Raw genomic sequence first — 23,544 nt, forward strand, 5'->3', positions numbered from 1 at the left:
ATGCACTTTTTTCAGCTTCAAATTCTAAGGTACCATTCGCTCCCATTATAAAGTTTGGAAGAGCCAGGATATTTTTTAATATAACTACGATTATATTTGGCTGAAAGAAGAAAGTCATATACACATAGGATGGGATCATTTCCATTTTTGGGTGAACTAACCCTTTAAAAATGCATTTTCTTCCTGTGTTGATGTATTTCCAATTTAAACAAAGTTGGAAATAGCCAGTAGCCTTTATTTTATGTCATGGCCGTAAACTTGTTTTGTTACTTGACTTCGCTAGTCAAAGTCTAGACTAGTCAATGGCAAAGAAATATTTTAATTCTAAAGAGCGTTAAATAGGACAATATCTTGTATACACCCATGAGCACAAGATCTGTCATCAATATTTTTGGTCTGTTATAAAAAAAAAAGAGAAAGTCTGCTAAAAGATACATTTGTCAAATTCAGACTGCACTATTATTATAGCAGATGACCTCAAAACTAACCAACATGGACTAAAAGCCACAAAACTCCAATTCTGATTTCATGGGCTGTTCAAGTAGTACCTGAGCACAAAACTGGTGCGCAACCACTGTGGTCAAATATTGTTGTTTTTATGTTGCCTTTATGGACTTGAATCTGTGCTGTTGGGCTACAAACTGAGCCTTCTGTATAGCCAGCTGTGTGCATTCCTCACTGATGCCCAAATGCCATACAGCCCTGACCGTGCCCCCAACATGAGGGAACATCAGCACCCGGACCCCCTGTCCCAGAGCCTTCACCTCCTCCTCATCTACGCCTGCCATCCGCTCACAGAACTCTCTTGGGCTCATCGGGTGTTCCAGCAGACAGAACCTCAGAATGTTGGTTTCTACAGTGGCCAGATCCACATGATACAGAGTCGGGTCAATCTGTAGCAGTGCTAAAAGGGAGAAGGCGAGAAACATTTCATTAGACACTTGAATGCTTAAAATGTATGCCCGGTTCATTGGCTTTCTTTTTAAGGGTTAGTTCACCCAAAACAGACAAACCTGTCATATGTTTTCACACTCATATCATTCCAAATCTGTAAGATTTTTCAGGGGAACAAAAATGAAATGTTTAGTCAACTGTTCAAGCTGCTCTCTACCATATAATGAAAGTGAGTTGGGACCAGGAGCTGTCTGGCTCCAAAAAAGAACAAAAACACAGTTAAAGTCTCATGAAATTAGTCTATACTACTTTTGTACTACAGAGCCTGGTCAAAAAATAAAAATCCCCAAAAATTGATTTAAATAAGCTGATACTTAAGAACCTATGATTGGATCATTATTAATTAATATGTTTCAGCTGTCAACAATTATTGTAACTCTAAGTGATGCAGTGTGTAGCTTCTCATTTCTTAAACAACCACGTCAGAAGACATATTCCATGGTCATGATGGGGCAGAATATTGGCCTGCATCAAGCAAAGAAAACAATTAAGGAGATTGCTGAAATCACTGGAATTGGGTAAAGAATTGTCCAACGCATTGTTAAAACCTGGAAAGATGGTGAACTGTCAGCTTCGCTGAAAAAATGTGGTCAAAGAATCGTGAACAGAAATCACTAAAACGCTAGAAGTCACATCATAAATAATCAACAGTAGAACACACAGCTATGTTTAAAAGTGAAAGTAAGAACATTTCCACATGCACAATGTGACAAGAACTTACAGGATAGGGACTAAACAGCTGTGTGGCCACAAGAAAGCCACTTGTTAGTGAGGCTAATCGGAAAAAACAACTTCAGTTTGCTAGGGAGCATAAAATTGGACTGTGGAGCAATGGAAAAAGGTCATGTGGTCTGATTTCAGATTTACCCTATTCCAAAGTGATGGGTGCATCAGGGTAAGAAGGGAAGCGCATGAAGCGATGCACCCGGTTCGACGCTCCCGTCAATACAAGACCAAAAATTTATGCAACTCTGGATGGAAATAAATGTTGTGATGTTGTATAAGGCTGTCGAAACAATACCACAACAAATGTGCACCATAATCAAAGCTGAAGGCAGTCCAACGAAATATTAGAGAAGGCAACTTTTTTTTGGCCAGGCAGTGTATTTCCAATTCTTTTGAGGCCATATTATAGTGCATAGTGTGAGAAACGGACTGAAATTTATTTTCGTTATTCATGAAAAATCTTGCCCTGAAAATATTGCTTGACAACTAGGGTCACTCTCACTGTACTATGTAAAAGAGCAGCTTGTACTGCTGTAAAAATAATAATAAAGTAAGTTATATGTGACATGCTCTATCAAAATGAGCAAAAAGTCATTATAAGCCATTTTTGGAAAAACTTAAATAAAATCTGGGGTTTTCTATTATTTTTGATAAAACAAAGTTGCTGCTTTCAAATTATGTCAATTTTATCATGAAATTCAAACTATAAAGGTTGTTTTCATGCTCTTTAATGCAGTGTGTCTAGTCACTGTAGCTGTTGTCAATTCAAACTGAAGCGCTGCATCCTTTCTTATCCGATAAGCCCTCCCCTATACTACAAATTAATGCAAGAAAAAAAAAACATGAATGATACAATGCAAATGGCATAAAAATAATCATCTCTAATGTAATCGATGAACCTGTGGAGGAAGACGTCAATGATATTAGCAACTTTAAATAAACATTACTTCTAAAGAAGAGCATATTGCAAATATTTTACATACCATCAACTGTTGGATATGTTTTAAGTATGCTTTGTGAGCCAGCACTGAATTAATATTCATAGAGACAGTGAATCAATTAATATGCACATGTGCACACTGAACATGCAAGAGCAGTGTCCCTATATTATACAGTGTGTGTGTGTGTGTGTATATATACTGTGTGTATTACTTAACCTGTTATATATGTCTTAGTTATTTAATGAATGCTTGAATAAATCTTCCAATTCTGTCAAATAATGTCTGAAAATTGTTTTGAATCTTTTAAGTTTTCTCAAAAGCAAAGTTTTATGACAATGATTATTTCAACTATTATATCTCAACAATGGTTTGAAAAAAGAAACATAAAAATTAAAGCCATTAGAAAGTGGAGACCATAATTTTTTATTTGGCCAAAAACTCAAAATGTGACTCTGGGTCAATGTGACTCCATATAATAGAGTATTTCACATATGGATTTGAAAGACATAAGGGTAAGTGGCAACTTGTTTTCTTTATGTGCTTGCTGTTTCGGATTTGTGGAATGACTGGTGCTTTACAACTTACAGACATTATTAACAGAATTACCAAAGAAAAATGAGCATAATTAGATTACAAAAAAAAAACAAGACTAGGGCTGATTAAATAATTTCGCAATAAGTGCATTTCAAGTGCTAAAAATATTCCAACTGATTCATTCATCATTTTAATGTTCTAAGAACACTCAATAAAAGCTTGTAATGTTTCGGTTGACTAATGATGTAATACATTATATCTGCATTACAGTGCTTGAGCAGTGTTGATCTGAGGGTTCAAGCAATTCTATGGGGTTCTGTCACCTTGAGCAAAGTCTTTGGCCTTCCTGTGGTCCTCCTCCAGTCTGCCAATCATGTCCGACAGGGCAATCTTACCAGCTGCTGCCAAGATGCCCGCCTGCCGCATTCCGCCACCAAGCACCTTGCGGGCACGTGTTGCTCTCTTTATGAAATCTTTTGACCCAGCAAGCATGGTGCCCACAGGAGCCCCCAGTCCCTGTCAAAGAGCAATTCAGATCAAATTAACTTTTAATTTATGTATTGTGTGTAAGCTGTGTTTTCCAGCTTTTTGCATTAATTCTGAAAGAGGGAATAGACCACACAAAACAAAATCTAAAAAATGAAACATATACAATACTGTTCATGTTGTACAATATGTAAACATACAGTATAGTGTAATAAAATCTGTAAATATAATGGCTTTTAATATATTTAGACAAATATTTTCTATTTGAAAAGTGTGCTTGTGATATCTTTCTTTCAATTAAATAACACTTGCTTTGATATTTGGTATTCAATGCAAAATTATTACATTTAGAAGTGTGACTTAAGTGTCCAAATACTTTTTGGGGCCACTGTATATACTACTTTGTATTAAATGTGTGCATGTCTTTAGTCCTACATGCAAGTACGAACATTAGTATGAAGTGCACTGCACAACACATATGACAACTCCCTTGCACTTACAAATCACTCAATTATAACCACTCACACGTAACTTCACAAGGTTAATCAAACAGTCTTTATAATGTCTGAGTATGCAAGCACACGCGTATGAAGGACACCTTTAATACAGATGGACTGGTGACTCTTACCCTGAACGTCTGTATTCATGGCAGGCAGAACTGATTTGAAATTCACGTCGGTGCTTAAGCCTCAATTATATTTAATGTTTTTCAATGCAAACAAGCATAGTAATTAAAAAAATGCAAATATGCATTTTGACATGTACATTGAGGATTCTGTTGAGTGTCTAGTGTGATTATGTTTTTCTTCAGATTTTCTTCACTCGACTCTGTGAGTAATGATGTTGTGATTTGAGTTCACTCCATGGGGAATAATGAGTGAGGACATTTCAAATCCTACAAGATAAGACATGATTGCAGGTGTGTTATCAGAAAAAGTAAGATTACACTATTGGTGATATGAAAAAAATAAGGCTTGATTATAGGGACATAAAGCACTGACTGAACTGACACAACAAGGTCATTTTTCAACACTGTTATTACTTAAATTGATATTATTCTGTGTTTCTGTGGAAAATTCTACAAACGGTCTCTCACAGCCAATGTTTGTGTTGAAACTGATATGTGTTTGTTTATTGTTCTTAAAATGTGCATGTTTTCTGGTGGATTTTTGGAAACATTTTGGGTTTTGAAGTCTGCACAATTCTACCACTGTTATAATTACAGTAAGTGTACAAGCCTAACTATGCTTTGACTTACTTACAGTGAGGAAAATAAGTATTTGAACACCCTGCTATTTTGCAAGTTCTCCCACTTGGAAATCATGGAGGGGTCTGAAATTGTCATCGTAGGTACATGTCAACTGTGAGAGACATAATCTAAAAAAAAAATCCAGAAATCACAATATATGATTTTTTTAACTATTTATTTGTATGATACAGCTGCAAATAAGTATTTGAACACCTGTCTATCAGCTAGAATTCTGACCCTCAAAGTCCTGTTAGTCTGCCTTTAAAATGTCCACCTCCACTCCATTTATTATCCTAAATTAGATGCACCTGTTTGAGGTCGTTAGCTGCATAAAGACACCTGTCCACCCCATACAATCAGTAAGAATCCAACTACTAACATGGCCAAGACCAAAGAGCTGTCCAAAGACACTAGAGACAAAATTGTACACCTCCACAAGGCTGGAAAGGGCTACGGGGAAATTGCCAAGCAGCTTGGTGAAAAAAGGTCCACTGTTGGAGCAATCATTAGAAAATGGAAGAAGCTAAACATGACTGTCAATCTCCCTCGGACTGGGGCTCCATGCAAGATCTCACCTCGTGGGGTCTTAATGATCCTAAGGAAGGTGAGAAATCAGCCCAGAACTACACGGGAGGATCTGGTCAATGACCTGAAAAGAGCTGGGACCACCGTTTCCAAGGTTACTGTTGGTAATACACTAAGACGTCATGGTTTGAAATCATGCATGGCACGGAAGGTTCCCCTGCTTAAACCAGCACATGTCAAGGCCCGTCTTAAGTTTGCCAATGACCATTTGGATGATCCAGAGGAGTCATGGGAGAAAGTCATGTGGTCAGATGAGACCAAAATAGAACTTTTTGGTCATAATTCCACTAAACGTGTTTGGAGGAAGAAGAATGATGAGTACCATCCCAAGAACACCATCCCTACTGTGAAGCATGGGGGTGGTAGCATCATGCTTTGGGGGTGTTTTTCTGCACATGGGACAGGGCTGACTGCACTGTATTAAGGAGAGGGTGACAGGGGCCATGTATTGCGAGATTTTGGGGAACAACCTCCTTCCCTCAGTTAGAGCATTGAAGATGGGTCGAGGCTGGGTCTTCCAACATGACAATGACCCGAAGCACACAGCCAGGATAACCAAGGAGTGGCTCTGTAAGAAGCATATCAAGGTTCTGGCGTGGCCTAGCCAGTCTCCAGACCTAAACCCAATAGAGAATCTTTGGAGGGAGCTCAAACTCTGTGTTTCTCAGCGACAGCCCAGAAACCTGACTGATCTAGAGAAGATCTATGTGGAGGAGTGGGCCAAAATCCCTCCTGCAGTGTGTGCAAACCTGGTGAAAAACTACAGGAAACGTTTGACCTCTGTAATTGCAAACAAAGGCTACTGTACCAAATATTAACATTGATTTTCTCAGGTGTTCAAATACTTATTTGCAGCTGTATCATACAAATAAATAGTTAAAAAATCATACATTGTGATTTCTGGATTTTTTTTTTTTAGATTATGTCTCTCACAGTGGACATGAACCTACGATGACAGTTTCAGACCCCTCCATGATTTCTAAGTGGGAGAACTTGCAAAATAACAGGGTGTTCAAATACTTATTTTCCTCACTGTATATGGATATGCATCTTAGAGCATTACACTGTCATCCTCTAAAGTTGATCCTGGAATACAGGAAGTTTTTGAGGTAGTAGTGCACCAGAATGTATAAGTAGATTACAATTAATAGGGGAGGCCGGGGCTAGTTGTCACAGGGAAGGCTTTACAAGAGTTATATCGGAGTAACGATGAGATTTGGAGACAAAAGTTCAGTTGCATAAATGTGTTTTCTCTAGCAGAGGTTTTTTTATACTGGTTTTAAATGCCTAGTTAAAAAGCTCTTACATTAGAATAATTTCTGTAAATTATATTGTCCAAAGTAATTTTTCACTATCATCATATTTTTGTTATAGCTCTTGGTAAACAAGTGAACATAGTCAAACGACACTGACAAACATTAAGGCAAGAGTCAAATATATTATGAAGGCAGATTTTTACTTAAAGATTTAGAAATGTTCCTAGGACAAAGGCAATATTCATGTCAAGTTGGGGCATGTTGTCACACGTGCTGAATGTCACAAATTCATATAGTTCATCAATAACTAAATTTGTTGACCAAAACCATGTTTTGATATTTTTGTTTGTTAACTTTTCCATTTTTGATTGTTCATTCATTTTCTGCCTCATTTTCTTTTCATTTTTAACACAAGGGAAAGCTTATAATAGGCTGTTTAATGCGGAAATAGATTTAAAGAGAGGTGTAGGTTTTGTTTCCGTGGTTGTGGTGGTGGGGTTATCGCATGAAATGATCACATGAAACCTTCACCACCGGTTTAATGGCAGACGGCACTATGACAACTTACCCCGTGTCAATGTGTGTTCAATAAAAACTTTCTTTTTGTTTTATTTTTGCAGAGACTGTAAATTCTTTTTGCCTTCTGACAAAATATATACAGCCACACAAGCATTATATTAAAAATAAAATACCAAAGTGGGTCCTAAAAGCAAGGCCTGTGAATGTGACAGCTTACCTTAGACAGACACACACTGACGGAGTGACAGTGTTGCAATATAACAGAGGGATGGACACCCTGAGCTACAGCTGCATTCATCACCCTTGCTCCATCCATATGCACAGCCAGACCATACTGATCAGCCAAAGAGCGAAGCTTTGACACAGAGAAACACACAATCACTTTACAGGTAAACGCATGACAAAGGCCATTTAATGAATAGTACACTATATGGACAAAAATTATTTTATATGCAATTAATATGCATTTAATTTAAAAACTGAGGGCATTAATGGGTTATTAGTCTTCCCTAACAGTTTCCACTTTTCAGGGAAGGTTTTCCATTATATGTTGAACAAGGCCACAGCAATTTGTTCCTATTCAAAAAACAAGAGCACATCTGGGAGATGGAGCCAGGCTCACAGCCGGCGTTCCAATTTATTCCAAAGGTGTTCAATGGGGTTGAGGTCTGGGCTTTGAAGTTCTCATCTAAACCAGAATCAGTGAAGCATTTCTTCATGGACCTCACTTTGTGCACAGGGGCATTGTCATGCTGGAACAGAAAAAAGCCCTTTCCAAACTGTGTCCACAAAATAGGCAAGGCACACACATGTCATTTTATGCTGAAACATTAAAGGAATAAATAGTTCACCCAAAAATGAAAAATGTCCTATCATTTCATACACTCGAGTCATACACATCCGGGATGGCATTCTTTCTTCTGCAGAACACAATGATTTTTAGAAGAATATCTCAGCTCTGTAGGTCCATACAATGCACGTGAATGGTGACCAAATCTTTAAGGCTCCAAAAAGCACATAAAGGCAACATAAAAATTATCCATAAAACTCCAGTGCTTTAATCCATGTTTCTGAAGTGATCAAATCAGTTTTGGGTGAAAACAGACCAAAATACAACTCCTTTTTCACTGTTCAACTTGCCATTGCAGTCTCTAGGCATGATCATGATTTCAAGCTCGATCATAATCACCACGGAGACTGCTGATATCAAGATTTATAGTGAAAAAGGAGTTATATTTTGTTCTGTTCTCACACAAAATTATTGGAAAGGATTGGATTAAAGGTGTACTCAGTAACTGTTTGCTCGTGTCATCTTGGAATTACAGTGACACCTACTGGTGTGGATGCAGCATCTTAATAATCATTTTCGGTTACAGGTACCATTTTAGAATTTAACTATGCCCAGTCAGCCATTATTAATTTAATCCAAGAGTGAAAGTGTCCAATAACAAGAGGGTTACTGAGATAAATTGAGTAGTATTCAGCAGGTCATGTGATTCTAAAATGACAGACCCGATGAGGGGGACCTCGCCCATGTAGAATAAAACAGCTTTTTTAAGGTTACTAATATGACTACAGTCCTCATCTCAAGTGAGTGGTTGTAATTTTATACGTTTCAAAATTACAATTTCTTTACTTAGGAGTAAAACTTTCTTAATAGGGAAAAATTACTGAATGCACCTTAAACCATTGGATTACACAACTCACCCTCATGCAATTCAGGGTAAATAATGAGAGAATTATAATTTTTGGGTGAACTGTTCCTTTAAACTGGAAGAGCCAAACCAGCTCATTAGAAGTGGTGTAGCGCATATCATTTTGTCCATCTAGTGCATTTTAAAACTGTATAATCTGATCTTTGTCATTGATTTCACCACATTCACAGATCTCAGAATGACATTTTCCTACACCAAAATAGGAGCTTTTAGACAATGTTATGCCTAATGGCAACATTTGGAAAACAATGACATTAGGAAACTGTAAACAAAGTTTTCAAACTTAATTTGATTAGTGTGAATGTGGCTTGGACTATTCTGAGGGTCTGTTTTTTTTATTTTTTATTAAAGACATTTTTAAAGACTTTTTGAAAGACCATTCACAAATAGTTGTCTTGCATGTGTACGATGTTGTAGTGCGACCTTTGTCAAACCTTTTGGGAAACTCAGGACTGTGGTAATTCATTAAACCTGTTTGTGCTGAAGTGCTGAATAAAACAGCAGAATCTTTGTTTAAACACTCATTTACTAAATGAATGCCACCAGACATGGTGTAAATGAAAGGATTGTTAAACAGTTCAGAGTTTAGATCCAGGTGTCTGACTGCCTCAACATATTCTCACTCACACACATTTAATTTAACCAATGTTTAAAGATGAAGTGGGTAATTTAAGTGCCACTTGCATCACCAAACAGAACCGCAAAACTATTGTCTGTTTTCAAATAGGTTTCTCGAAAAGGTCCCCCAAGTCTGTAATTGGTTGGCCAAATAGATAGTCCCGCCCCAATCTTTTGAACTATTCATCTAATGTATCTGGCTGGTTGGGATGATCAAGAAAACAGAGCAATATGTTGATAGTGTTTACACATTTTGTTGCAATACTCCTACGAGTGGCTTATTTATAGTTATATCAGCATAATAGAATATGGTAAACTAATTCTGTATAATACACATTAGGTCTCTAACCTCCTGCAGGAAGGAAAGTGGGAGGACTCGCCCTCCCTGAATATTGTGCGTGTTTTCCACACACACCAGGCGAGAGCGTGGGTAGTGTGGATCAGGGTAACCATGACGGATCTTGGAAATCAGCTGGTCTAGGTCGAAGGTGCCGTCAGCAAGTGTAGTTACTGTTGTCGAATGAACGCCTGCAAGCTAGAAACAAAGACAAGGCTGCATTAATTTTCAGCAAGAATAATATGGTTTATGTGCTACATAAATCATGCAAGTTAAACAGACAAAAGATTACAAGAACAATGAAAAAATAACATCTTCTGAGGAACAGAATGCATGAGCCTAAGTTAGAAAGATATACATCACCACATTGTTCGTACCTGTGCACTTCCTCCCTGCTCATAGATATGAATATGAGAGAGATCACCTACTATCATTTCATCTCCCCGCTCTCTGCAGTGCACCATAACTGAGAAAGAGAGAGGTAGAGATATATATATAGAGAGAGAGAGAGAGAGAGAGAGAGAGAGAGAGAGAGAGAGATAGTGAAATATGTGTTATGCAGAACTTCTGATACACATTACTGGTCACTGACGAGAACAAAATTCCAAAAATAGAGCAAAAATCAAAGCACAAATCAATATAATTTTCGACACATGTGATTTTAATACCCAGATGCAGGTTTCAGGCAGACACATACACCACAGATACACATAGAGTAATAAAGCACTATATAAGTGTCCATTTTAGCTCTAGGCTTCTACCAAGTAATGATTGTAAACAAGCGTTAACAACCCTGGGCAACATCCTCCAATCTTACCCGCAATAAGATTACTCATTGTTCCTGTAGGGACAAATAAAGCCGCCTCCATTGCAAACATATCAGCAGCTATTTTTTGAAGTTCTATAGAAAGAAAGGAAAAAAGTGTCATGTGTGCAATGTACTGCATAGGGTTGAAATCTTGTTGAACCAAACTTCCTAATGCAAGAACCTGGGTAAACAGCCATTTTGCATTCCATTAACACAGTAGGCTCCATTAGAGACTAAACTGAATTATTTTATATTATTAATCACAAATTCTGAAATTCAATTACTCTTTTTTTTTTGTTTTTTAATTGAATTGTTATGCTGTAAATTTCATTTGTAATGAAAAATGTTGAATGTAATAAACAAATTAGAACAAAAAGTAAAATAATTAATTTGACAGACACTCCTCATTGTGTTTAAGAGTGGGTCATTCACAAATAAGATCGTCTGAGGTGATAAATATGTGAGAAAAATTCTAGTTTAAAACACACGTTGTAGAAATGTAATCTTTATGTCTCTGTTAGTTTCACAAATGTAAAAAATATTTAATGACTTTAAAAATGTCATGTGGTGTAACCATCAAGTAAAGGTAACAAAATACTGTACTGTTTTTTTATATATCAAGAAGCTTTCTCAGTTACTCCATATAACCTGAACAAAATACATATATTATACAATGACTTGCAAAAGTATTCAGACTCCTGACCGATTCTCTCGACAAAATAACAAATGGTACACTGAAATTTCATTCTGATTGATATTTTATTTTAAAACACTGAAACTCAAAATCAATTATTATAAGATGACTATGTTTTTTTGTTGAGAAAAATATTTATGAAAAAAAAAAACTGAAATATCTTGCTTGCATAAGTATTCAACCCCCACACATTAATATTTGGTCGAGCCATCTTTTGCTGCAATAACTGCTCAAGTCTTTTGGGCCAGCCTGTACCAGCTTTACACACAGTGACGAAGTGATTTTGGCCCATTCTTCTTGGCAGACTAGCTCCACGTTGTTCAGGTTGGTTGGGTGACGCTTGTGGACTGTAATTTTCAAATAGTGCCACAGATTTTGAATAGGATTGAGATCAGGACTTTGGGCCACTGTAAGACATTTATCTTTTTGTTATTGAACCACTCCAATGTTGCTTTGGCCTTGTGCTTGGGGTTTTTGTCATGCTGAAAGGTGAATTTCCTTCCAAGCTTCAGTTTTTTAGCAGACTGAAGCAGGTTCTCTTGCAGTATTTCCCTATATTTTGCGAGATGCCCATTCCCTGCTGATGAGAAGCATTCCCACAGCATGATGCTGCCACCACCATATTTCACTGTATGTATGGTGAGTGTTGAGGCATAGGAAGTTTTGGCCAGATAGATCTTGATCTCATCTGACCACAGAACCTTCTCCCACATCGCAGATGGGTCACTCACATGCTTTCTGGCAAACTCCAGACATGCTTTCAGATGGTACTTTTAAGTAAAGGCTTCTTTCATGCCACCCTCCCATACAGGCCAGCATTATGCAGTGCTCTTGATATGGTTGACTGGTGCACCATTGCTCCACTCCCAGCCACTGAACTCTGTAGCTCCTTCAAAGTGATTGTTTGCCTCTCTGTGGCTTCTCTCACAAGTCTCTTTTTTGTTAGAGTGCTGAGTTTTGAGGAACGGCATTTTCTTGCCAGTGCTTGGGTTGTGTGGTACAGCTTTTTTACCCTTTCCCAAATCTACGCATTTTTATTACTTTATCTCTAACTTCTGTGGAATGCTCTTTTGTGCAAAAGAGCAAAGTATCTTACAAAGTACATTAGGTACATGTAATTGATTTACAATTTCTCAGACGCGGCCTCTCGTGGCCATTGTAGGAACAACAGGTAGATAAGTAGACAAGATCATATCACTTCTTTTTTTTTAGAAACTTATCTTTCTGCATGCAGCCGTTTAACAAACGTTATTACTCATTTTTAAATTCTCTCAACACTATTCGTCTAACAGCATAAAACAGTAACTCTCTCTGTATGAGTCTAACCATTAACCGCAGGGTCTTCTCCAAACACATCGTCCCCGACCTCTGCCTCAGCCATGGCTCGGCGCATGGCGGCTCCGGGTTTCGTGACGGTGTCGCTGCGGAGGTCCACGGTTCTCAAATCTGATCCTGCAGTCGCGTGCGCAGTCTCATAGTACAGCCGCACTGGATCCATGTGGAAAACACGTCGATGTTTGTGTAAGCCATAACGCAGCAAACGAAATGGCACTGTCAGTGTTTTTGAGCTCATGTCTTTATGTTTGCACTGCAATCTAACGCTGTATCCTAAAATCGCTCGTTAATACAGAAGACTTTGCTGAACTTTGGTTTACTGTATTCGATAATCATCGATTCACAGAGTGTTGAGCATCCAGACAAAAATAATGGAGTTCGTTGACATCGATAGGTTAATATTACTTTTCTCAAAACCGCATTCGTCCAGGTTTGCGCCATTTTAGTATAATTTTTTTCTCTCGAGGGGTTGTCTATAGCCATATAAATGCTTTTAACAGAAGCTGAATTAGATGTAGCTTTTGGGAATACTTTTGGGTATATATTGTTATATTCTACCTAGAATAGAAGAGTACAGAGAATGTCTATATTATGAGCGCTGCCTCTATTGCAACGAAACCCCATTCAAAACAGTTTTTATTAATTTTGACTGCCAGTAAATGGAAAATCACAATTTAACGTGCCCTTTAATAATAAATATTTTGCAGGGGTGTGGTAGTACTCGTGTTCTCCACACGAGGGCGCCAAAGTTCAGTATTTGTGGAGAATTATCAGTAGTTGTGGTTTGAATTTTAGTTTGTGATTCTGAATGTGGCTCTTTAATAACAACAGATTCCTATTGATCCTTAAAATTTGCATAGGTATTTTAAGTGTTTAAACGTGTTGCACTTGTTTTAACCGATTGCACAGTGATCCCCAAAAAGTATTTGTACACTAAGTATCTATTTGTTTGTCAAACTCAGTAGAACATGGCCATCGTAAAAATTTTAAATATGGGTAAGTGTCCAAATACATTTGTGGATCATATATACTCTGATTATACTGCACAATTATTCCCAAATATTTAAATTATTATGCTTAATAATAAAAGGGTTCTAAATACAATTATTATTTAATTATGTCATTTTTATACACAATTTACAGTCATATTTAATCAAACTATACACAATGATCACTCTAAGACTTTAAAAATATTACAGTTAAATTTTTTTATTTTTGTTAATGCATGATTTCCTGTAAAGCAGCTTTGAAACTTGTTGTGTTGTGAAAAGCGCTATACAAATAAAAATTACTTGACTTAAATGGCTGAACCGGTCATGCTTTCAAGACTTGCATGACAAGTAACTACAAACAATTGGTGTGATGATGTGAATGTGACTTTGCTACAAATCTAGGTAGGTATGTCTACAGTGTCATTTAGATATTTGCAGAGGGACTCTTTGTGATCTTTCTGATCTCTGTTCTATATAATTGTTATATTTTGTCTCTAAAATAGCCATGTTCCATTAATAGCTCTTAATTGAAAAAAAAACCACACACACAAAAACCATCACAACTGATACATATGTCAACATAGCTTCAAATTCCACTTGATAATGGAGTGTCACGCTCACATGCTCAGTACTGTATGATCTTATTTACATTCAAAACCTGTAAGGCAGATACACCCGCTGCAGTGATGTCATATGCAGGACTGGCGGTTTCCTGGCCTTTACTGGCTGTCTTTCCAGCGGCCAAGCTTTGCCAGGTGGACTTTAATAAACCCTGCAGGAGGTGTCAGGAAAGGCTGTGAAAGTGAGTGGAGCAGCCATCTGGGTTTCCATTAAGAGACATGAGGGTGGGGGATGTGAGGGAGAATGAGTGCCAGTTGACACCCGATTCATACATTATATTCAAATGAGAGAATTTGTCATCCATCATAGTGTTATGTCTGACTGCTCTGGCTGTCAGTATTTGTCAAACCATCATCCACATGTTTGATTTACTTATTGGTTTTGTGTTGACAACATTTTGGAGGTTGTGTTAATAACATAGAAACTTGCTAGAGGAGATGTTATGCTATTTATATCAAGTGATTTTTTTGTAGAGTTCAAATCCAGTCAATGCTCCATGGGCGTATCTATTGTTATTTTATAGTTGTAAGAAAGGATCCTTCATACACAGTATTATTGAGCAGTGGTTATTAACTGGTTGTATTTCAGGACCCAGATTTTATATTGGATATCAAGTGGTGACCCAACCACAAAAGAGTTTATTATAAAAAAGTAAACAATAATGTCACTTAAAATCAAACTCTGAAATGTATAAACTGTATAGGCCCAACGATGTGCAAAACTAATGTGATACAGGCAGATTAGGAAAAATGCATATTTTGTAAATGCTTAAACAACAGCAGAAGTGTTCAACAATCTTAAAACATGGAAGAAACACTGGGCCAAATATACACTCACCAACCAATTTATTAGGAACACTGTGGTCCTAATAAAGTGCTCAACGTGGTCTTCTGCTGTAGTAGCTCATCCGCCTGAAGGTTTGCCATGTTATGCCTTCTGAGATGCTATTCTGCTCACTATAACTGTACAGAGAGGTTTTCTTAGTTAACACATCCTTTCTGTCAGTTCGAAACAGTCTGGCCATTCTTCTTTGACTTCTATCATCAATAAGGCATTTTCGTCCACAGAACTGCCGTTCTCTGGTTGTTTTTTGTTTTTCAGCCATTCTCTTTACATTACAGACTGCTGCACGTGAAAATCCCATGAGAGCTGCAGTTATAGAAACACTAAAACCAGCCCATCTGGCACCAACAATCATACCGAAAACACTGAGATCACATTTTTCCCCATTCTTATGGTTGATGTGAATATTAACTAATAGCTCCTGACCCGTATCTGCATGATTTATGCATTTAACTGCTGCCACATGATTGGCTGTCTAGATAATCGCAAGAATAGGCAGGTGTTCCTAAAAAAGTGGTCAGTGAGTGTAAATTTACTGTAGTTTCTACCAGTTCTGTAGTTTTAGTGTTGGGTAAAATTGGGCTATATGCCATCTAAATTATGTGATCAGATTTTAAAAGCCAAGTACTTGTAATTAGATTAATTTGCATTTTTTACATTTGTGTAGTCAGATTAGTTATTTGTTGTGGATTACATAATTACATATGGATTACTTAAACCAATCATTCTTAGCTTTTTAAAGATGATTTCATGTTTGCTTATGTTTAATGCAAAGAGTGTAAATTGGTATTAATACAATTAGAATTAGATTTGCATCAAAACATGCAATAAGTAATACAAAGGTAATCCAAAAGTAGTTAGAGTATATTAATTTAAAGTGTAATTTAAAAGATTATGTTAGTGATTACAAGTTATGTAATTACTAATCAGTAATAGATTACTTTTTAGAAATAATCTACCCAACACTATAGTTTGTTTGGACACAGACCCTTTAGAGGAATATTCGGGGTTCAATATTAAAATTAAGATCAATCGACAGCATTTGTGGCATAATGTTGATTCCCACAAAATATTATCTTGAATTGTCCCTACTTTTAAAAAAAACAGTGCAGCACATATAATGAACTTGTATTTATCCAGAATATTTCTATAAGGTTAACAACAATTATAGGGGATAGAATTTCCTCCTCCATTTGAAAAGTTGATAAGCCTACTTATTAAAATGTTTTTGTTGCATTTTAGTATTTGCATTTATTATAGTTTTTTTCCTGCTTTCTGCAACCATATCGGAACAAACTTGTGACCCATTTTTGCATCGCAATTTACGATTGAGAGCCACCCTGTTTGAGTGTCCAGTCAAGAATTTTATGCATGCAAATTTAGAAGTCCCAGATTGATTTTGGTCACAGCACATTGCTCAAAGTATCAGTATGTGTCTCTATATACTGTATTTGTCTCTTACTGCAGCTGCTGGCATAGTGCCCGTAAAATGTGCTACATTAGATGTTTTTGCCACCCTCATATAAAATGCCTTTTTTTGTGACTGTAGAAATAGCTCCCTGTTGTGAGAGAACTCATTGCTGTAAGAGGAGGGTTTACTGGAAGTCTTTTTTTTCCTCTTAAGATTCTCCTGCTGATTGCATTGCATATTTCCCCTGACCAAAACTATGTACATACAGACTGTATGTTACTGTAAATGTGGCATATTTACTCTAGTGGAGTGGCTTGGGAAAACTCAGCAAGTGTTTAAATCAGCAGTTTGTGTTCTCTATACTTTTTTAAATACATGTTCTGGGGTTTTTATCAACATTTTCAGATCAGATCTGATAAGCTCTATGCATGCTTGCATTGACTTTTATGTAAATATATATAAATGGTTTCCTTTTCTGCATCCTTAATAGCAATGAATGTCAGGAACCCATTTGACTAATATGCATACCATTTCTTTTTTTAAATGCAGCTAATATGGTTAGTTTGCAATATAGTGTTCAGCCATCCAGCCTAAAGAGCTGTGATAGAAAGCTGTCAACGCATGCATCAATAGACCCAAAATGGACATAGGCCAATACAGCCTAGGACTCATCATTTCCCGGTTAAAGTCTCAAATGAAGGCACTTGCTAAACATAGAGTGCAGGATTTAGCACAAGCATCACAGAGAACTGTGACATCACACAGCCTGGAATCTGTAGGCTCTATTTGTTTGTGTTTACAGCAACAGTACAGACACAACTCTAACTGGATGCACTGGGCTTGGTGGATAAGGCCTAAACACCAAAACATGGTTCAAATTCCACTCTGGATCAAAAACCTTTACAGTTTATAGCCATTGTGTTCTATAGAGTGCCTTGTCCAGTTATATGCAGGATCCAAATAAGCAGTAAGCCACGAGAGGGTAAGGGCTGTGCTTTTTCACAGTGTCAAGGTTCAATAACGTGTTAAATTTTTTATTTATAATTATTAGAATAAAAAATTCTTCCACCAAGTAATATTGTTCGTTATTCTAATGGAAGACTGTAAAAGGAGTATCCCACTTTCAATACAACAAGTTAAGCTCAATGGACAGCAGTTGTGGCATAATATTGATTAACACAAAAATGCATTCCTTTTCTAAAAAATAAATAAATAAAGCAAAATCTGGGTTGCCGTAAGGCACTTACAATGGAAGGGAAAGAGGTAAATCTGTTAATGTTAAAATACTCACTGTTTCAAAAGTAAAGCCACAAGACATAAACAATATGCATGTTAACATGATTTAAGTGTGATAAAATCTCTCACCAACCTTTTCTGTGTAAAGTTTAACCAATTTTAAATCTTCATTACCAATAAATGATGATTTAAACAATTTTACAGCTCAAATAATACATATTTTACCAGAAGAACTACAAGTGTTTTTATAAAATTATAAGCGTCGCATTTCTGCCTTTAAACCCCCTAAAAATTGGCCACATTCACTGCAAGTGCCTCACTGTAACCTCGACTTTTATTTCCGTGAAAATTTAAAAGAATTGTTTGTGGTTATGCCACAAATGCTGTCGATTGAGTTTAATTTATATAGAATCCAGAATATTCTTTTAAAGGTTACCAAGCACATTAATATAGAAAGAGCAGTCACAGGTATGAATGTATAGTTACAATGGCTTTGAATTATGCAGCTCATCCGATCAGAAGTTATATTCTGAAATATCTGCTTTTATAATTTATAAACATTTATACTTTTTTAATTTATAATTTTCATAATGTGTCAGCTAATGGTAAGTGAATTGAGTAAATTTACCATTAATATCTCTTACCAGGCATGAAACTGTATTTTGCGTTATTCTTAATAAAGTAATGAATAAAATCAAATAAATTATATATAAATTAAATAATGTAAAATTAATTTATATTTATAATTAATTAAAAATATGTATTTGTCCCATATGATAAAATATCTATTTAGCTTTTATATTACAGTTTAGGTCATTGTGTCTCTCAAAGCATAATATACAAGTTATATACAAGCTATCGCTCAGCAAAACTGCATCTCTCACAAAATGTGCACACATTCTGATTTTGCTCCTAATATACTGTATTAGTTTTTGTGGCATAATGCCAGGAAGTTTCTACATTCCCATCCCTAGGGTATACATAACTAATAAGGTACTGTATGTAGGCTGTCTCTATTGTATACAAGGTAAAGGGTTGCAAAAACATTCTCTGTGCATTTATATCAGTTGTTCATTCTATTATATGCCACTTCCAGCTAAACCAATTATCTTACATGCTCATTTGACATGCTCATTCAATGTTGTTCTTACAAACGGCTCTTTATTGTTTAAATGTTTTTTTTATTACCTTTGCTTCCTTCTTGGAATAGTGTGGAATCCTACTACAACAGGTATTGCAGTAAAAGCTGGATGGCTCACATGTCACATGGTCTGTTTTCTGTGATTGCACTGAAAGTCTGATGTGTACAAGCGACTCAAATTCAAAGTCATTCTTCAGTTCATGCCCATTATTACCAGAACAATCAGAAAGCAAATGCAGCACTTTGCAGGTGTGTTTGTTTGTGTGTGTGTTTGCACATGCGGGGAGAGAGAGAGAGAGAGAGAAAGAGAGAGAGAGAGTGAGAGAGTGAGAGAGATGAAAATGAGCCTGCCATTTGATCTGGTGTGGTACTGTCCATGATAAGGATGCCCGGTGTTACAGATGCACTTGAGCTTTCTATTTCCTCCCAGATCTTTCAGTTTGGTCTGCGTATTATGGTGATGTGATACAACACAGTCCGTCACTAACACTCTTGTAGCTGCTGCATCCTGCTTTTGAGCACAGGAACTCAAGATAATAAAACTGCAGCGACAGACAATAGAACACACATTCAAGAAGAATTGCCTGTCATGCTGAATTTGCTGTCAGCTGAGAAGGTGCAGCTGCTATGTGTGTCTGTGTCCGTGTGTGTATACATTCCCTGCCCTATATGTCTTAGAAATATGCCGTTCCTTTCTCAGCTGGGCTGTTTTTCTGACATTAAATTGGATTAGCTGTGAATGGAGGGAGAGACAGAGAAATATTGACTCCTTCTCGGAAAGGAGAGAGAGGGCAACGCCTTTCCAATAACCATAAACCCTGGGGCTGAAAATAGACCATACAAATGTGTATATCATAAATGAGCTGCTGTTGTTTGCGGACAGAGGGTGGTGTTCATCCACTTTCTTTTTCAAAGGTGTAATCTGCCTCTCTTAAGTCAACACACTCTTAGTAATGATCTCGATCAAAAGAGAATGCAGTAAATGAGCTGTTACTCACCTGGCATGGAACCAGTGCACTGTTTACAAAATGCATATCCAATAATTGTCACTATTGTCTTTGAAATGTCTTTGGAAATGCTATAAATTAAACTTGTGGCTTTAGGTTTTTGTTGAGATCTGTGAATGGTGTTAAGTAATTTCTATGGTAGTTAAACATTTCCTAATTATTTGGAAGATGTGGCATATGCATGTATTCAGAAAGGCTGGCCTTTCCTGTTAATTTTGACTGTATACAAGGATAATGTACTGTCACTTTTATTTTCCATAGAAAGGCAAAGCGTTCCAGCTTGACTTTGGATGATATCCATGAGCTTTCTCTTGTAACCCATATCTTGAATCCATCTCGAGCAATATGTCCATTCTTTCGATATGTCATAATGTAAGCATTTGTTAAAACAATTTCTCTCAAAATGCATTTACATCAGATATATATGATTTATATGTTCTGTGTAGCTGAAGTAATAAAGCATGGTGCTAGCAACAACAATGTCATGGGTTTGATTTCCAGGACACACTGGTCAACTTTAAATAGAATCAAATGCCTACTTTGAATGGACTGTATGCCTGTACTGTTCTTCCAATTAAAGCACCTGCTAAATGTATTAAATGTAAATGAATCCAAATTCAAATTAAATGTAATTTTTGTACTCTGAAATATTGAAAGGATCCCCTGCCTTCATAAATTTTTGCATGAAATAGTAAAGTATCTTTGTTCATTCTAGAATCAAAGTGTGTTTTCACTCCTGGTAGCACATAAAGAAAGGCTTGCCTAGTAAAACGCCCAAGATTAAATTAGTAAGGAAATAAAATATCAATCAGAAGCATCTTGAAGCTTATTTGGCACTTTTGTTTTTGTTCCCGAAAGGGATGTCAAATCTCAAGGATTGTGGCAATGACTAAAAATGCCTTTGTTTTGCTCAAACTTTTACGGTTAGGACATTGTGTTGAGAAACTGCGACTATGGCCCGCCTACAACCATGTGACTTCTTGGCTAATGAATGTTTGCACACAACCACAATTTTATGCAACAGATTGGACACTGTGATGTAAATATTTTCTATATTCCCATTAGTTACTGTATATGATGACTTTGCATTTGAAAAAGGATTCAGGGTGTTGATGGTGCAGCACAGTGTGCAAACACTGACACTCTCTAAAATAAAAGTGTTTGTGAAGCAAAATTATAGCTTTATCCTTATCCTTATTTTTCCCCAATTTTTTTTACTAGGTTTATTTGCTTATTCTAACCTGAGCAGACAATATGATGGAATTATGCTATTTCTGTGTTTTTGTAAGCATTTTATCCGAAGGCCATTCAGCAAAGTCAATTTTACGTCCCCGGAGCAGCTGTGAAACTAGGTTCGGCAATGCAACGCTTGGCGCCTTTGAAACTCCCTAAAGTCTGATGAGCACTGCTAAAACAGGCTTTAATGTTTGTATAGATTACTGGATTGTCAATGTTTATGTGAAGGAGTCAAAAGTTTCACTGAGTCCACAATTTTTCCCCCTTATAAAGTTTGCAAACTACAATCCACTAAGTGAGCCACATAGATTCTTTGTTGTTGTTTTTTTGTTCTTCATAAAAAATTCAATATGAGAACGAAAGTTAATATGAGAACCTTTCAGCTACCACTGAACGTGAATGAAAATACTTTCTGCTTCCTCTTAGTCAATTATCTTTTTTTTTTCTATACATTTCATAATCATCAGAATCTTTCCTATGAATTTGGAAGTGGAAACAACACACTTCTGTGTTTGAATCCCTGTATCCAGCTTTGCAAGAACTTCTCGCAATGCATTCCATTCTCCAAAACCTCATACTTGCAAAATCCAAACAAATGTAATGAAAAACAGGTGAGTCCAAAAGTGCAAAACAGGTGAGTTGAGTCATCTGGTGCAACACAAGAAAGACCTTTTTAAACCAAAATATTAAATCTCCTACAAATTAATGTGTCCCTGTCAAACAGATCAGTTGTCAGGGGATTACGATCTTCCAAATGTCTTTTGTATGGTCAAAACACCATTTTCCTGTTATTGCATTCTCTGCTGTTGCTTTGTTGCATAAAGAATAATTCTAGCTATGTTGTGATAGATTATGTGACAGATTAAAGATGGGCGTATAGGTAAGGCTGGTAAATAAAATCTTTCCAGTATGGATGAGAGCCAAAAGCACTGCCAGATGCATATAGAGACATTGCACCAGACTCTCACTAAGTGTGTGTGTACAGCACTGTCTGCATTTTAACTGTAGTTCAAGCAAGTATAAGTGTTTGTGAACAATACATGTGTGTTGTCATACTATTAAATAGCGGGTTCACATTGTGACAACTTACCCCATGTAGTTCCCTTTAATAGCAGGGCATGTTGTCCAAAAGTTCAACATGTGTTAATTGAATTGCACCATAATTCCTGGGCAATTACTGGAAAATTATATTTTTTATGGTAGTCTTTATGGTAAGCTACAGTATATGACCACAGAAACATCCAGTCTACAAACATCTTGCAAATGCTTATTGTCTCCTTCAAATAGCTGACATATACATGTAGATATATCGTTTCCTCATTCACAGATACTCTCACGCCTATGACTGTATAAAGGAGAGTACACTGTATTTTCAGTGTACTCTCCTTTATACATGCATTCTCACCTTTCTCTCCTCATCTGTTCTTTGCCAAAAAAATCAATCTTCAAAGTCGACCTTATTCCTATAGACCCCTCTTTCTTTCTCTGTCTCCCTACCCCCTTTTCTTTCTCTCCCCTCTCTGGAAAGTCACATGGTTTCCCTGAAGTGGAGCACCATAAAGCGTGGAGCACAGGGGGCTTGCTGCCCTCATTTATTTTCATGCGCTGCTTGAGCAGTCTGCTCATTGGCTGAGATGGTGTCATGTGATGTTTTGTGCCTTCCTGAGGAAAAAGAAATTGCCAGGTGCATTTATGCAGCATGTAGCAAAACGTTTCCATGGATACCAGGGTAAATTCTGCATCACACTACAATTTTTTGGAGTGCACTACATTTTGTGAAGCACATGTCAGGTAATTTTGGCATTTGCCAAAAAATGTAAGCGATCTGTGACTGCTAATAAAAGAGGAAATAGATGTCAGTTCTGTTCTGGGGTGTTCTTGTGCAGTTTAAGAAACAAGAAATGTAAACAATCGAAAAGCCGGAGAGAGCTATCCATTAGTATTCCCATTCATTTTAAATCAGCGCTACACTCCAAACTCTAAAATAACTAAATTTTTGCCAAGGGTTTCACACATGCAGGCTATGATACACTTGCAAATACAAAATCGTGTGGTGAAAAACATACCAACTCACAGAAAATCTCTCTCTCTCTCTCTCTTAATCCCTGTAATGTGGAGCTCACTTAAATAACAATAAGAGTACCGCGTGAACATAAACAACTGCAATAGGGTGATTTGTGGCATTTTCAGACCTGTAACTTGCTTAATTTGTTCCGAAACAGGGGCTAAATTAGTTACAATGTTGCATTTTCTTCTTGGTTCTGTTTCGCTTTCACAAGGTTATATTTTAAAATGGACCA

At 36.8% G+C, this 23,544-nt stretch overlaps 1 protein-coding gene across 1 annotated transcript; it reads right to left on the reverse strand.

Moving 5' to 3' along the window:
* Positions 1–45: 45 nt before the first annotated feature.
* LOC127633871 (uncharacterized) lies at positions 46–13,089 on the reverse strand. The gene is made up of 7 exons (XM_052113247.1): positions 12,749–13,089; positions 10,738–10,821; positions 10,298–10,386; positions 9,933–10,118; positions 7,468–7,605; positions 3,479–3,671; positions 46–904 (listed from the first exon to the last, which is right to left on the reverse strand). The coding sequence occupies exons 1-7, from the start codon at positions 12,993–12,995 to the stop codon at positions 597–599; spliced, it is 1,245 nt and encodes a 414-aa protein (XP_051969207.1). The 5' UTR covers positions 12,996–13,089; the 3' UTR covers positions 46–596.
* Between the last annotated feature and the right edge of the window lie 10,455 nt (positions 13,090–23,544).

Source organism: Xyrauchen texanus, chromosome 40, assembly GCF_025860055.1.
Source record: "Xyrauchen texanus isolate HMW12.3.18 chromosome 40, RBS_HiC_50CHRs, whole genome shotgun sequence".
Taxonomy (NCBI): domain Eukaryota; kingdom Metazoa; phylum Chordata; class Actinopteri; order Cypriniformes; family Catostomidae; genus Xyrauchen; species Xyrauchen texanus.